General features: G+C 36.4%; 1 protein-coding gene across 5 annotated transcripts in view; it reads left to right on the top strand.

Annotated features, from left to right (window-relative positions):
• Window positions 1–15,791, top strand: part of CDKL5 (cyclin dependent kinase like 5) — a 141,975-nt gene that overhangs the window by 110,326 nt on the left and 15,858 nt on the right. For 4 of the 5 annotated variants that reach the window (XM_087757992.1, XM_087757988.1, XM_087757991.1 and 1 more), the window contains 4 exons: window positions 627–787; window positions 3,137–4,154; window positions 7,564–7,669; window positions 9,679–9,802. In XM_087757992.1, the coding sequence (XP_087614118.1) occupies window positions 627–787; window positions 3,137–4,154; window positions 7,564–7,669; window positions 9,679–9,802 (1,409 nt within the window). Of the gene's footprint in view, window positions 1–626; window positions 788–3,136; window positions 4,155–7,563; window positions 7,670–9,678; window positions 9,803–11,269; window positions 12,345–15,791 lie in introns of those variants that run through there. The other variant, XM_087757993.1, reaches the window with a different exon arrangement.

Here is a 15,791-nt window from a genome sequence, read left to right as displayed (position 1 = left end):
TTCTTTAAAAAGATGGGTGGACTTAAACCCTAGAAGTAAAAAACAGAACTCTTACATTTTTATATTTTTGAAAATACTAACTTTAAAACACTATTTTTGTTTGTATAAGAATGTTCCCATGTGGTTGTTCTGTTTGTTTGTAAAGCCTGTTTCATTGTAGCATTTTATTACTGGTAAATTTAATATTTTTCATTCTAAACAAATTGTTGTAAGCTATATCCTGAAAAATACGTTTAAAATACATATATTTTAAACATGTATAGGTATATACATAAAACATTTTAAAAATTTTAGATATTTTTTTATTTTAAGCATGTTTTAAGCACACATATAGAACTATATATGTATGTGTATATATATTCGTTATATACATATAGCACATATATATGTTTCATAATAAGCAAGGCCGAGGCCTTCCATCTCTTAAGTAGAACATACGTTTTGTAAGTGTTTATTTTGTATCATATGTATTTTAATGCAACATGAAATTATTCTAGCAGTTACATCTAATCACAGAAACTCTGGAGATTAAAAAACTATCCCAATAATGTTCTTTATTCTGTTATATTTTTTGCTGATGCAAATACAGATACTAACATTTAAACTTTGGGATTTGTTTTCCAAAGAACTTACTGAAGTTAGATCCAGCAGACAGATATTTGACAGAACAATGTTTGAACCATCCTTCATTTCAAACCCAAAGACTCTTGGATCGCTGTGGGAGCTCACCTTCACGGTCAGCTAAGAGAAAACCTTACCACGTAGACAGCAACACATTATCTAACAGGTAAACGTAGTCATCTCACCGTCATGACTGACATTTGCTCTGCCAATGGGTGAGTTCCTATCATGCTTACATACAACATCATCTACAAAAACAGAAAAATAGTTGTTTGACAGTTTAGGCACATGGAGACATATATACTGTTCCATGTTGCTTCACTGAATAAAGGAAGTAGACACAGTTTTACTGTATTATAGCTATTCAAGCTGAAATTTTTGCTAACTTTCTGCATCAGGCTGAATGCTTCTTGAAAAAAAAAAAACAGAGGCAACGTTCAAGCCATTTCTGCATATGACAAAGGAAAAATAAGTTGGCTTACTTGTCTTAAAAAAATGTTAGCCTTTTTCTTGAACAACAGTAGGAATTTTGTGGCTTGGAGGATGCCTGAGATTCCAAAGGAATGCTCTTTTCTTTGGAATACTACCATTACTGTACATGTGCAAATCTGTCCAAGGTTTTGATATTTGAAAGTTCAAAATTCACACAGATTTTTAGCAGCTAAATGTCCTGAAAATAGTATGCATTGATCATGTTCCAAATTGGGAATGAACAGAATTTTGTCTGCAGTTGCAGTTATGACTCAAGTCTAGTCTACTTGAACTTAAAGCAGGGTGTATTTGCTCAGTGACTCCCTTGTTGGACCCGCATAGCTTGAGAGAAGCCACTTGATATTAATACATCAATGAGCCAGGTTTATTGGTGAATAAAATACTTCAGTACAAAAAGGCTCATGGTATTCCTCTGACAAAAGCTTTCCTGAAGGTCACCCTCTGAAATATGCAGAATGGTAGTGGCTTTTAATCCTAGCCATGTTTTTCTTTAGCTCTTCCTGTGAGATTCAAAAACTTACTCCTCATTTTAAGATTTGGGATGATGACATTTACCATCTATACCTTTTTGGAGATAGACGCCAAAAAGTTTTAGCTGCTTTTATAGATATTTAGGACAGAAGTTTTACCATTAGAGATGGGGCATCAGAAAGGAAAACCTAGATCCATGGGAAAATTCCTGTCTCATACAAAGGCTTGCCTAGCTGCTTGACTTAAAATTGCTAGGTTCCTTGTATTTCTAAGTTTTAAAAAAATATACTTCCTTTTAACTAACAAAGATTTTAAACTGGCATTAAAATTGCTAAATTTCTAGAAACTGTAATACAGTACATAATTAGATCACTGAAAGTGGGTAATACAAAAATCCTGAGTATAAAAATGGCTAGCATTATCCAATTATAATTATCAATAAGATCAACAAAGGTACAAACTCATGTGTCCAGTGAGCTCTCACTTTAACCCTCAGTAATATATCTGAGTTACATTATCCTAGATTTGATACCAAAATAAGTTATCTGTTCATAGCCAGCCTAGGTCCATCAAGGCTAAGAAGTACAGCTGCAGCACTGCTCAGTCATGGCTCGTTTGCAATGCAAGCATAAGTCTAGAAGCAGAACTGGTTTTATGCCAGAAAACCTGAGAAAATAAAGCCTGCTCAAATAAATTCAGGCTGAGTGTCTGCAGAACCAACTCATATCTCAGTCCTGTAATCCCAAAACCAGGGGAGCTGGAAAGTAGAGTAGAGGTTAAGGGCATCACCAAGTAGTTCCGCACCAAGTCAGTCTGGTTGCAGAGCATTTCGGGTGCAGCTTTGGGGATGAGTTAGCGTGCCAAGAGCTGGGATAGTGCCAAGTTCCACAAAAGTTGGGGTTCCTGTGGTAGACCTGGTTTTGCGTTTGGTGTTAAAGGGCTTGCTTTGCTGTACTGAGCTCAGGCTTGCTCCATCTGGATGTCTTTACCAGAACAATATACTCTTTTTCCCCCTCCTCTCCTCTTCCCTCCCCCTCCAAATCAGACATACATTAGATGGCCTGGAGCATTGATTGTATCGGGTGTTTTTGACAGTGCTGACATACTTCATTGTTCTGCCTTCACTTTGATATGCCAGGTGTATTTAAGACTTTTTTCAATAGATATACAGCTAATTTTCATAATGTAGTGCTTACATTATTGATGTGCACATATATTACTCACACACATGCATAAATGTGTAAATGTATGTTAGAATTTCTATGATTGGATTTTATATCTTCTTTTTTTTTTGTCAGCAAAATCCATTAACCAAAGCTGAGTTTGTCCATCAGGATATAACCAGAAAGAAACAACAATGTACTAACACTTGCAAATCTGTTATTTTAGTGGAGCTTCTGATGCCTAGTTGGCAGTATTTGATCTTACTGCAGTTAAATTTTGTGGTTTTAAATGGCAACTCCCTTCTGAAATGAGTGTACTTTTGTTGAAGTTATTAATACATGAATACGTAATCTGGTATATTAATGCTTCTTTATGCATTTTAATGTAGAAATCAAGCCAGCAAAAGTTCTGCTTTGCAGTCACACCACAGATCAAACAGCAAGGATATACAGACACTAGGGGTTGGCGGGCCAAGAGAAGAGGGTCTTCCAGCAAATGAAAGCTTTTTAAATGGAAACCTTCCTGGAGCTGCACATAGTCCAATGCATACAAAAAAATCACCTGGATCTGGCAACAAGGATCTAGCCAATAACAACATGCCACATCTTCTCAGCCCAAAGGAAACAAAGGCAAAAACAGAATTCGATTTTAATGTGGACCCAAAAAGTTCTGATGGTCCAGGCACAAAGTACCTGAAGTCTAACACCAGATCTCAGCAGAACCGACACTCATTTATGGAAACTTCTCAGAGCAAAACTGGGACACTGCAACCTGGTGATAAGCACAGTCGCCACAGCTATATTGATACTATCCCACAGTCTTCTAAGAGTCCTTCGTATCGGACAAAGTCAAAGAGCCATGGGGTTCTGACAGACTCAAAATCCGTGGGCAACCTTTCTGAGGCCAGGGCCCAAGCTGCAGAACCAAACAGCAGCAGGTATTTTCCATCCAGCTGTATGGACTTGAACTCTCCTACCAGCCCAACTGCTCCCCGACACAGTGATAACAGAACTTTGCTCAGTCCATCCGGGAGGAATAACCGCAGCGAGGGTACGCTGGATACCCGAAGACCATCAACAAGACACTCCAAAACAATGGAGGAGTTAAAACTGCCAGATCACATGGATGGAAGCCATTCCCACTCTCTATCTGCTCCACATGAATCTTTTTCCTATGGTCTAGGTTATACCAGTCCTTTTTCTTCACAGCAGCGCCCTCATAGACACTCTATGTATGTGAGCCGGGACAGAGTGAGGTCAAAGGGCTCAGAGGGTGGCTTAAGCATAGGGCAAGGGATGGCAGCCAGAGCAAACAGCCTACAACTGTTATCTCCACAGGTGCAGCATAAGTCACTCACAAGATCTGTTGGCTCGTCACGAGAAGACTGTACGGAAGATACTAATAGGGTTAGTTCAAAATATTGCCTCTTATGGAAGGCTTACCTTCCTCTGTTTCATGTGGGGACAGTGTCCTGCTTTCTCTCTTCTGTTTGTCTGTTTCTTTCCATAATTATTTATTTATTTGTCTTGTTGTAAGGCAAGGGATGTTGGGCTTTTTTTCACAAGGGCTAAATATTTCAAGTGCAAAATGAGAGGCTCTTTAAAAGATAATTTTTAAAAATGGACTATGAATACCATTCTCTTAAAGTACAGAAATGCAAGAACAGAAAAGTTTGTCTCTGAAGTTAAAATTTCACTAGTAGTTCTTAGTCTTCGGTTACATTGTCTGATGTCATTTTTATCATATTGTTTTGCTTAATTAACCTTCTCATTTGTGTTTTTATTTGGCCTTTCTTGTATGTCTTTCTGTTACGAATGCTAATGTTAATTTTTGAAGTGAGCTTTTCACTCGCTTATAGCAGGACATTATTGCTGAAATGCCGTAATGTGCTAGAGGAATATCAAAGCTTGCAATATTTCTCTTGGTTAGTATGATAAATAACTGGGGTAGTCTAGAGATTTTATGTTGGAGAAGCCACCGGTAAATTGACTCCTTACAGTGATTACTGTCACTAGATACCTTGTTGTGTTTTACTGTGAGCATTATTTAACGAGTAGGGAAAGGGCTAGTTCTGGTGTTGATTTACATTCCTTACACAACTCTTGTGAATTATCTGATGTTTTACACATTTGTCCCCAAATCTTTAAATTGCTATGCCATTGATCCAAATTGGAGCAAAATGGTGCAGAGAGAAGTACAAAAATGAGTGTTTGTTTCTCTGTATGTACATCTGTGATAAAGTGACCTCAAAGGAGAGAACGTCTAGTTCAGATTTGTTGACAAATTGAAGGAAGTCAAAGAGCTGCAAATATTATTTAAGGTCTAAAAATTATGCTTTACTGTGAGAGACTAAAAAACTCTGCCTACTTAGTTTATGTAAGAAATATATGTAGCTGACTTGATAGTGGTCTACAAGTACCATAAAATGAGTTTTGAGGTAGTGGTTGCCTCTTCAGCCCAGTAGGGAAAAAAAGGCATAATACATTTTTTCATACTTACCACATCTCCTCCATTCAAGAATATGTGTATTCACACATGAGAAAAGATCTCATCAAAATAGGAGAAATACAATGTAATTTTTTTAAAAAAAGCTACTTAGAAGGGATTACAGCAGCTCCATTTCAAAACAATTTTTTTTTCTTTGTGTAGTCATTTTTCTCTCTCTGATTTCAGTCAAGTTAAATGTTACTTATTCTTCAGGATGTTACTGTAGAAGGGTAATAACACCAACATTTTATTTTTTGCTAATGAAAGCCCATGCTATCTTGTATTCTTCAGAGCATTAGGATCTTTTTCTGCACTATGTAGCAGATATTAATTTGATAAGTAATTTTAATTTTATTTCATATTATGTAGAGACAGATTGGTTTTATTAGATCATTCTTTGTCTTTTGACAATTGTTTGACAAATTTTTATTTTAATTAGAAAAATTGATGTGTATCTTAATGCTTATGTTTTTGTTCATTTTGGTTTGCTTCAGAATGCCTAATCATTTGTAAAGAACTTGCCTTTATCTCTTACAATCAGTGTTTTTAAACTTAAGCCTTTAATTAATGCTTTTAAATCTGTATTTCAACCATCAGAGGTCTGAAAGGAAAAATACTCTTCTGAAATGGATGGCAAGTCTGTAAATTCACAACGCTGTTTTTGTTTGTTTATACTACTTTCAATAACAAATCAGAATTAAATTGTCAATCTTCTTATGCCTCGTAAAGGTGTTTTCACAAAGAAGTCATTCTTTGGCTCCTTCTTATCCTTCCCCCTCCCCCCCCCCCCCCCCGCCATTCTGCATTAGAAATCAGAAATTTTAACTTCCCTCAGGATTACGGAACTAAAAAAATCAGGAATAACATAAGTGTTCTCAAAGATTCTTTATTGTTTTCCTATTTTTTTTCCATTCAGTTTTACTGGTTCTCCTCTCCGCTCATATTTTGTGAAGTTTCCTCACTTCCATGTTTCTAGTTTCTCATTGATTTTCTCTTTTTTTCATGTTTCTCTTTTTAAAGAAAAACATTCTTTGTTTGCCAGACTTTAAATCTTACTTTAAAAAAAAAGAAAAAAGAAAAAAGATTTGCATTTAGTGTTAGTTTTGGGGCTTTTCAAGTCTCAGTGCAACACTTCTGTTATAAGGGTTCTTTTGTATTTTAAATTAAACATACACAAAAGGGGGCAAGCAGAAGAAAATCAAGTACAAGTTGCTATTACTGTCTCATGTTTGTAACTTAGCTGCTGACAAAGAAGAGGTATCTTACACAAGTAGTAATTTAATCAAGTGCTTCAGCCTCTTGTAAATTTTAGAAGAATCAAACTGTGGTTTAAAGCATTGTTTTAGCTCCATTTCTTGTCTTGGCACAGTTTCAAGGGTTGTTTTGTCTGTGACAGTGAGGCCAGATCTTCATTAATAAAAGACAAAATAGATTTTGCAAATCACTTATATAGTGAATTGCAATCCCAATTTCTAATTCTGGTTGGGTTTTGTGTGATTTTGTTTTTTTAATCTTTGTCCTTCGTGGACATTCTAGATATAAATTCACATAGGGGTTTCAGTACAGTTTCCTGTGGGGTCTTGTAGAGAGCTGTGGGAAAAATTGCAGCATCTGGTTCATTTAAGAGTGGACTTAAGTCATATTTGGTGGCAATCCCATGCATATGGATGTTTCTAAGGGTGTACTTAAACTTTTGCTTGAAGTACCTTCCAGGAAGTACTGTATTCAGGAAAATAGAGTAAATTAGAGGTAATGATACTCTTTTTGCCATCCTGTCTGACTTAACTTTTTAGCTTATAGATTTCTTAGTTCAGGGACTACCTCTTATTTTCAATATAGTAGATTTTGTGCCTGTTAGTACCTCTAGGTACTACTGTATAACAGCTGATAAGAGGTAGTGCTTTGGTGTTGCAATTATCACAAATCCTACGCATCTCCCATTTGTTTTTTAGAATTTGCCAGTAGCAGAGTGACCAGATTCCATCAGAAGTTAATTTAACAACGCCCCTAGTAAAAGATTCCTCCAGAGATGTTACAACTGCATTTCATTCATGGCAAAAATCTGAGCATCTGAATCATGCTCAAGTCTTTAAACTTACAACTAAGAGGGAAAATTTTGTTAATGCCATTTTGGAAAAAGCAAGCAAACAGCAAAGCTAAATAATTATTGATTACACAGTCTGTGATTTAATATTGGCAGTTATTAATAACATGAAAGGAAAATTGTGTGTGGTTAAGTTCGGGGTTTCTTGCTTAGGTATGTTGGTTAAAAACTGCAAATCACTTTTTAGTCTTTCGTTTTAAATAGTTGATTGTTCTTTTGTTTAGGGTGGAGCATATCATGATCCACACACAGAAGATGGAGCATCTACTAAGGAAAATAGAATTCTGTATAATGACCCTGTTCCGAGAAGAGTTGGCAGCTTTTACAGAGGTAATTTTATGGTGGATCTTTAAAAATTAGACAAGAATTTTAACATGGAATATAAATTAAGTAGTGGAAATGGATACAGAGAACTAACATGAACAACTAAAAAGTTTACTGGAAAAACAATTGTGCAGTAACTATATTAGTATCATATTATCTATTTGCAAATGATAACTCACTTTGATTGAAAAGTATATCCAGTGCAGTACCTTGTAAAGCAGAAGATAATTTATCGGGGGAGCTGAACAAAATAAATTAATGTTACCACAGTAAACAGTTCATTAATGTTTTTAATTCGTATTTTAAATTCATATTCATATTATATCTAAACACCTTTGTACTTGTAACACATTGACATACTTACTGATCTATTTCAGATACTGTGGTGCATGGAACTGTAATGCTAGTTTTTCATTGCTTGAAACGTATATTCATTTCTTTTGTTCAGACTTACTAAAGATCAGGGTTTCCTACAAGTAAAAGCACACTTACATAATCCCAGTTCAGAATAAATAACAACACAGCACTATGTATGTGCATACATGTGTATGTATTTATATGTGTGTGTGTATATGTGTATATATACACACACACATATAGATATTGTTCTATTATGGGTCACAAAAGATGGCGATTTCTGAGCAGCTGCCTCATGTCTAAACCTGAGTAATCCTTTTGAAAAAGACAAGGATGATAAGCTAATTACTGCCCTGCAAGTGTTAGGAGGCTTGTGGGGCTTCCCTGAACCTTAAGAAGTTCCAATCAGCTAAAATTCGATTATGAGTCACCTAATAACCCTAAGTAGAGTCACAAATCTCCCTCTGATCCTCTTCAGGTTGATCAGTTGGCTGATGACCTGATTTAGACATGTTAAAATCTGCCAATCCTTGCAAGTGTCCCATTGCAATATTAAAACCTGTGAACAATATTAAAGCTTGTACTGTTTGGAGCAGTGCTTTTGAGTGTAAGGTTTTGTAGCACATGCAACAGAGAATCCTTAAGAATCCTCAATCCTGAATTGCTTTTATTAATCCTTAAAACACTCCTAAAATTGGACATGGATTATCCTTCTTTTTTATACATAGGGTAACAGAAGTCCCAAGGAAGAATGACTTTCCGTAAGTCATGTGCTAAGGAAACTGTAGGTCTGGGGTTGCATTTAGTTCTTTATTATAAACTAGAGGTTTCTTCCTCTTTAATTATATCTATGAAACAAATATATTTTAGTTCACAGGCTTAATTATTGCATTGGAAAAAGGATACTATATTTAAATAATACATAGATAATAATATATGCAAAAGCTATTGAAAGAAAAAGTAAAGTCGTATTTATGCATTCTGAAGTACTGCCTTAATACAAAGGTTATTAGCATGTACTTTTGTACTACAGCTTGAACAAAAACTTACAGATTCAATTTTGATAAATAGTATAGTGTGATTCTGCAGTAATGCTGCAACTAGTGTCTGATCAATTTTTAATCCAGTCCAGGTATTTCTGGTGATATTCCTAACTCTTAATAAATTTATGTTCTAGGTATGTATAACCTATTTTCAAAACCATAGTATGTCTGTTTGAAAAATATATAATATCTGATTTTGATCCTTTCATTTTTTTCAGGATTGGTGCTATTTTTTTTAAGGTCTAAGTGAAGACAAAGTGTAAAGTGTAGTATTTTGTTTCTTTAATAACAGTATTCCAACCTTTTATTCTATTTCCTGTTTTTAAATATCAATTGCATTTGTGGCTCCCTACAGATAGAAATGTTCTCAAATCTGATAACAACTTACTCAAGTTCTGATGATGGTCTTATTTTACAACTAATGTTACCTTGCAAGTATCGCGAAACAACAGCTTTCCAAACTGTAAAAAAGTATGCTTTTTTTCAGTCATACATAAAGTACAGCTGTGCCTTCACTGTCTTGTTTCTGTAAAAGAGGTAGAGTGGAAGCAGACAACTGAAAGATGTGCTTTTTGGCAGAGCTCAGCATACATTGTTTGCTATTTCTCTGTTCAGTTCCATCTCCGCGTCCAGAGAGTACGTACATAGAAAACAATGTGTCAAACAGAGCCTCTGTGTTACCAGCAGACAGCAGCACGGTGGCAAACCACTCGAAGAGACAAACCACCTTTGACACCTGGTAAGTTGTTATTTACACAGATGTGTAGAGAATGGCAGGAAAAAAAGGGATTTTTAACAGGAGGGAAAAAAAACACACCCACATTTTTTTCAAAATTTGCAATTGCCTGTATGTGCTTAGTTGCTTCCTCTGACTATACTGACATAGCATTGCATGTTTGCTGTCCCCTTTTGAGCAACAAGAAATACTTCATTACACCATCACACTGAATGCATTAAAGATGATATACTTTTGTCCAGACTTTCCTGATTTTTTTCCACTATTAATCTTTGGTTAAAGATAATACAAAGTGCTTGTGTGCATATAGTATGGATAGCAAGGCCGTAGCTTCATCTGTGGATTCCAGAAGCATGAATTGTCAGACAAACGGAAAAAATATCAAAATGCATGTTTCCATATATAAAATAGGACTGTATTAATGAAGAATATAATATTCACCCTACAATGGGGACTGCTGCTCTTTTTGCTTACGCACCACAGAAGGAAATGCGTACGTTCTATGGGAAAATGGACTAAGCAACATCTTAATGGTGTATATTGATTTTAGAAGGTTAAAAGCATCACATGGCTCCATTATATAACATAGAACAATTAGCTATAATTATGCTAATAGAATGACAGCATATGCATAGCTTTGCAGGACTGAAAGGGAAATATCTTAATTTTGTTGCTCTGAGAGCTGTTCAGCTCTAAAATACCCTTAATCTTCTACTTTGTTCAATCACAATAAAGCACACTGAATAAAAATAAGCAAATGGAGCTTCAAAGGATTGGTGGGAGGAATGGACTGTATGCATTCGCACGGTTCAACTCTGCTTCGTACCACTATCTGAAACACTGCTCTCTGAAAGTTCGCTAAAATCATGCTATCTAAAGAACTGTTTCAGTGGTTTGTTGACTTAATGTGTTTTCACCTGAACAACCTGTGAATTACCTGCTTAAAAAAGAAAGGAGGTGGAGGGGGTGGGGAAGGGAAACAACTGGTATTTCAGCTTGTGTTCAGGTTCTATACCCCTGTCAGTAACAGAAGATGTTTACTCCAGAACCCTGCTCTGATTCACTAGAGTCTGCTTCCTGTCCTTCAGTAGCTCCACCTACATCCATTTTGTGGAAGTTAGCTGAGGAATCCGGTCATTTATGTAAAAAAGTGGTACTTATGTTGTGACTTATGTGGCTAAAGAAGGTATTTATTCCTACTGTTGAACCCTTTTACCTATTTTGTTGTCCTTCGTATCTGAATCTTTCTATCTTGCATATAAGATGAGCCAACTAGAATCTTGTTTTTGCTTTATATATCATTCGGCAATATATTACCTTTTATTATGTGGTCACTGCAAAGAAACATGTAATGTTATTTTAATTCTGAACTGAAATAATAGTCTATGTTATTAGAGCTGGTTGGGAATTTTTTGACTAAGTATTTTTTTGCTTACAATGCCAAATTAACAAAACCAAAACTTTTCAAAGGAACCAACTGATATCCACTAACTTTTTATTGGGAAGATTCTTCAGCTCCAGGATGGAATTGCCAGTCAAAACCAGAGATACACTCAAAGTAACAATATTCTGGGGTCGGCATTATTTTTTGGAATGTGAGGAACTCGAGTGCAGGGCCTCCAGTGCAGGGCCTTTGTTCTTTGTTATTTAAACCAGAGGCTTGAACCAAGATTTTAGATGTAACAAGTGAACACCCTGAACCAGAATTTAGAGGTTATTCTGGAGCACATTCTGTTTCCCTCAATGTGTTCTCTTGAAGCTGTTTCATCTTGTTGAAATAGTGAAAGGACCACAGAGATGCTGAATATGGCCTAGCGAATAAAGCCCTTCATTAACTTTGAGACAGTTAGATTTAAGTCCTTGCTCCAGTTAATGTACTCAAATATTTTCACAAAGTGGAACAGCTCCTTTGAGAGAAGAACCCACAGAAGAACAAGCATTTCTTCTCGTGAAATGGGAGGAATGGCAGTGCCTGCAACACCAAGTTACTGCTATTTTGGCATGCATTTCTCTTTCTCTTTGCTTTTCCTATTCCCTATTTTCCTGAAATGTTTCCTGCCCAGCTCTACATGTTAACTCTGTGCAAGTTGTCCTGGCAATGGTCTAATGTTGTTGCAAAATTGTTCTGTGCCATAAATGCAGCTTAATCAGATTCCTAAGTGATGCAGAGTCTATGTTCCTCTACTTAATTTTCTGTATAGAAGTTGTGTAAATGCTTATGAAAATGTTGAAAGCTCTAATGGAATGTGATACTGCTTACATCAATTTTATGATGAAGTAAATATTTGATGTTTGACTGACATACGTAACTGGTACATGACAATTCATCTTGAATTATGAGTGACATGTATTCCACCTGGACTTGCCACTACTGTAAAATATTGCTTCTCTCATACTACTGCTCTGTGTTGCCTCTCTTCTGTCAAAGATTTTGTGAATGTTTGCTAGACTGAATTGTCACAGATGTTCCCTTGTCTTTGTGTGCATTTCTTCACTCTGTCCCCACTGTCCTGCCTCTTTAAAAATAAAGATGTTATAAACTCGACTTTTGTCATCAGGTTTTACTCTTAAATTGCTAGATCATTTCTGAACTCTAGACAGCTTGACTTGAAAAAAGGCAAATTTTTCATTCTTCTAGAAAATCTTTTCTTTGCCAGAGTTTAATTTCCTGTGAATGACCTTGAACTTGCTCAATTTTTCCTTCTTGATACAAGAGATGTTTTACTCCCTTTCACTTGTACAAACTTTGTCTTGTGCTGGGCAAAATCAGTAGGTATAGGCAAGATGCTTAACCTTGTTCTACCAGCGTGCCAAAATGTTGGCCTGAGTTATCTTTACCATTGTTATAGTTCTAATACCTCTTTGGAATAAACTCCAACATGCAGTACTTTATCTCACATCATATTGGAAGTGTTTGCATTGGTTGCTTACAAGATACCTGGGGGCTTCTGGAAAGCTTTGTTGTTTAGACCTTTTATGTCCATTTAAATGTATTCATTCTATGACAAACAGCTTGTCATACCTTCTCTAGCATGTCATACCTTCCTGCAAAAATAATAAAAAGGGGAAATATATAAAATATTTATTATTATTTTTATATGTATCTAATAGATATAAACACACACAAACTGTCATTCAAGAAATGACCAAAAAAAAGAACATCCTGCTCTTAGGAGTGTCAAAGGCTTACAATTATCTATTTACCATTGATTTTTGGCTCCAAAATAATACAGTATTTTGTAAGCATGGCTATACATGCTTACAATACATGGCTATTACAAAAGACTGGCTATAATATTGCTGTATTAGTGTAACAATGTAGTCACACTTAATGTTCCTGAAACTAGAAGGTTACCAAGATCTGAGCAAGCTATTTTAAAGCTTGTTCAGCGGTGTCTGCAGTACAACTACTGCTGCATTGTAAATGCTTTCCAGTTCATTTACAGAATTCTTGAGTTTGTAAAAAAAGAATCATGAAGCTACAAATTTGTAACCTGCAAGCTTAAAAATCACCTGTGTGTGTTACACTGGTTGAGGTTTTAGGAATCTGCTCTGCATAGCTTGAAGATGTTCACCTTCCTAATGGTATAGCTTTCCTTCTGACATTTCCTGCACAAGACTCTTGCATATGCATAGTCATCCAATACGTTTGCTTTATTCATGTATTTGGCAACATCTGAGCCTCCCTACCAGGCTCTTCTAGTAACCAGTGCCTTTTCCCTGACCCTTCCCCCGTCATTGTTGGTTTTGTTTCGTACTAAAAATTAGATGATGCAGCCTAATGTTATTTGCAAGGAAGCTTTCCAGAATTTGTAGTCATCAGTATTCTGTCCAAAATACAAGTCTACTGAAGTATGTGCTTTATAAGTTTACGAAACCAACCACTTCCAAATTTTCACAGTTACTAATGTATAATGGGGGGGGGGGGGGGGGGGAGCGGGGTGTAAACCGTATGTGTGTATATATACATATATATGTGTACTTCTTTTAGTCATGCCGTAACCTCAGGTGATGTAGTGGCTTTAGTGGCTTCTGGGTGGTATTCTGTATGTAAGATGGTAGATCTGGGGTTTATTCCAGTTAATAAATCCTCCTTTTCCACATGAAAAAAAAAATATTTGCAGCTCCAAGCAAAGTTCAGATTTGATCTCTGATTTTTAAGCTTTCAATGCCAGGCTTTTAGACCAAGAAGTTTTACTATGGGCTTCAGCTTGTGGGATTAAGATTCGTACCTTAAGTAAACCATCTATTTGAGGTGCTTTGCTAGTTTCTGACATTTTCTTGCCTTCGTTTATGGTAACTGTATAACTGCCAAGGGTTTTACTTTAAGCAAAACCAAAAGCTGACTTGGAGAATTACTGTTTGTTCATTTATCTTCCGAAGAAAACTTCAGACATTTTAGTAACTCCTCCATTAGACCAAAATCCTTACTCATGTCATTATGAGCGATTCAGTAAAGGGCATAGTATACTGGCAGTTAAAGAGGATTTCCAAGCCAGGTTACCTGCTGAGATTAGGGTTGCTGAAGAATAACTGAAACAAGGATGAGGAATTGCCTCACAAAAAGAGCTGTCTGCAATACGAATCTGTCTATGGCAGCATGAACGCAGCATGCTTCGTATTTATTCTTTTTAGTTAATATTAAAGCACATCAGCTTGCTTGCCCCGTGCGTGTTTGCTGCTAGACGTCATTGTACCTGCATGAAGTTGGATACCTTTCCTGCCCACGGGCAATAAATGCTCGTGATAACCACAGAATTTCTGTTTATACCTATGCCTTTTCCAAATGTCTCACACCAGAATAACCAATGTGATCTATGTTATGTGTCCTAAGCACGCAAAAGGCACACAGAGATAAAATAACAAAGAACAGCACATTTTGCCTTTGGTTTCTGCTTGAGGGTGAGCTCTCTGAGTGGGGGCTCTTCTCTAGGGCTAGTCTTACTTGCTAGTAAAAGAGACACTGAGCGACAGATTCTGGTGTAACTTTGCTTTCAAGAGCTGAAGCTTTATGCAAAATACCAAGATACTTGCAGTTGTATTGTAAGAGTTCAGTGTTGAGTGACTATACCATACAGATTTTTTTCTGATAATCCTAATTTTTATCTGTGCTGTCCACTGTCTGAAAATCATCTTTTGGGATGCCTAAAATATCCCAGTGTTTCATCTCATCAATCAAAATGTTCTGCTCTATTTTTACTCAGTACAAAATCCTGGTGTTGAAGCTTCCTGCTATAATGCTATATATGTTCACTCTCTTCACATAATGAGCATGTGTTTTGAAGCAGTTGCTTTTCAAGGTCAATGCTTTTTCAGACAACTGTACTGCAATATGAGTCATGGGAATTAATGACAGAAACCAGTCAGTGTAAACCCACTGGCTCTTGGGTAAGCAGCAATTCAAACGGAGCAGAGTTCTCAGCCCCTTATTTTTCTCCTGTGTCTGGTCACTGTAGTCACAAAGAGGAAACAATGGTGCAGAATTTCACTTCTCTCTGCTCATCTGCTGTAGGGAGCAGTTTTCTCATCCAGCTTCGCTGGGCCAAAGAAAAGAATTTACACGAGTGAATCTCTGTCTAAAAGTCTGGCAAAAATTGTCCTAAGCTTTATTCTGAAGATTAAGTTCACTTTTAAAAATACAGCAACTAGACTTCAGAACAGAAAAACTATAGCCGGACATCGAAAAATTTTAAAGGACAATGTAGAGTAACCCTATGGGGCCTTCCTTATGATCTGACACTGGTTTCTCAGCCAGCAACATAGTCGCTGGCTTGCTAATTTGTACTGGGGCTGTGATTTGGGGTATGTTTGCAGATGTGAGTGCACAGCAGCTCCTTTGGGGAAAGGCTCGGAAGATTCTCAGCCCCATTCACATGACTTTCAGAGTACAAGCAGGATACTTGGGTGCATGCTTTCCTCCACTTTTCTAACAAATTAAGTAAAAATCATTTAGTAAATAATTTGTTAAGTCAGTCTCAGAAGTTCACCAAAT

The sequence above is a fragment of the Nipponia nippon genome, unplaced genomic scaffold, assembly GCF_047370975.1.
Source record: "Nipponia nippon isolate SJK-2023a ecotype South Korea unplaced genomic scaffold, ASM4737097v1 scaffold_2, whole genome shotgun sequence".
NCBI classification, from domain to species: Eukaryota; Metazoa; Chordata; class Aves; order Pelecaniformes; family Threskiornithidae; genus Nipponia; species Nipponia nippon.
The sequence above is the reverse complement of the archived record's forward strand: the minus strand, read 5'-3'. Positions and strand labels throughout refer to the sequence as shown.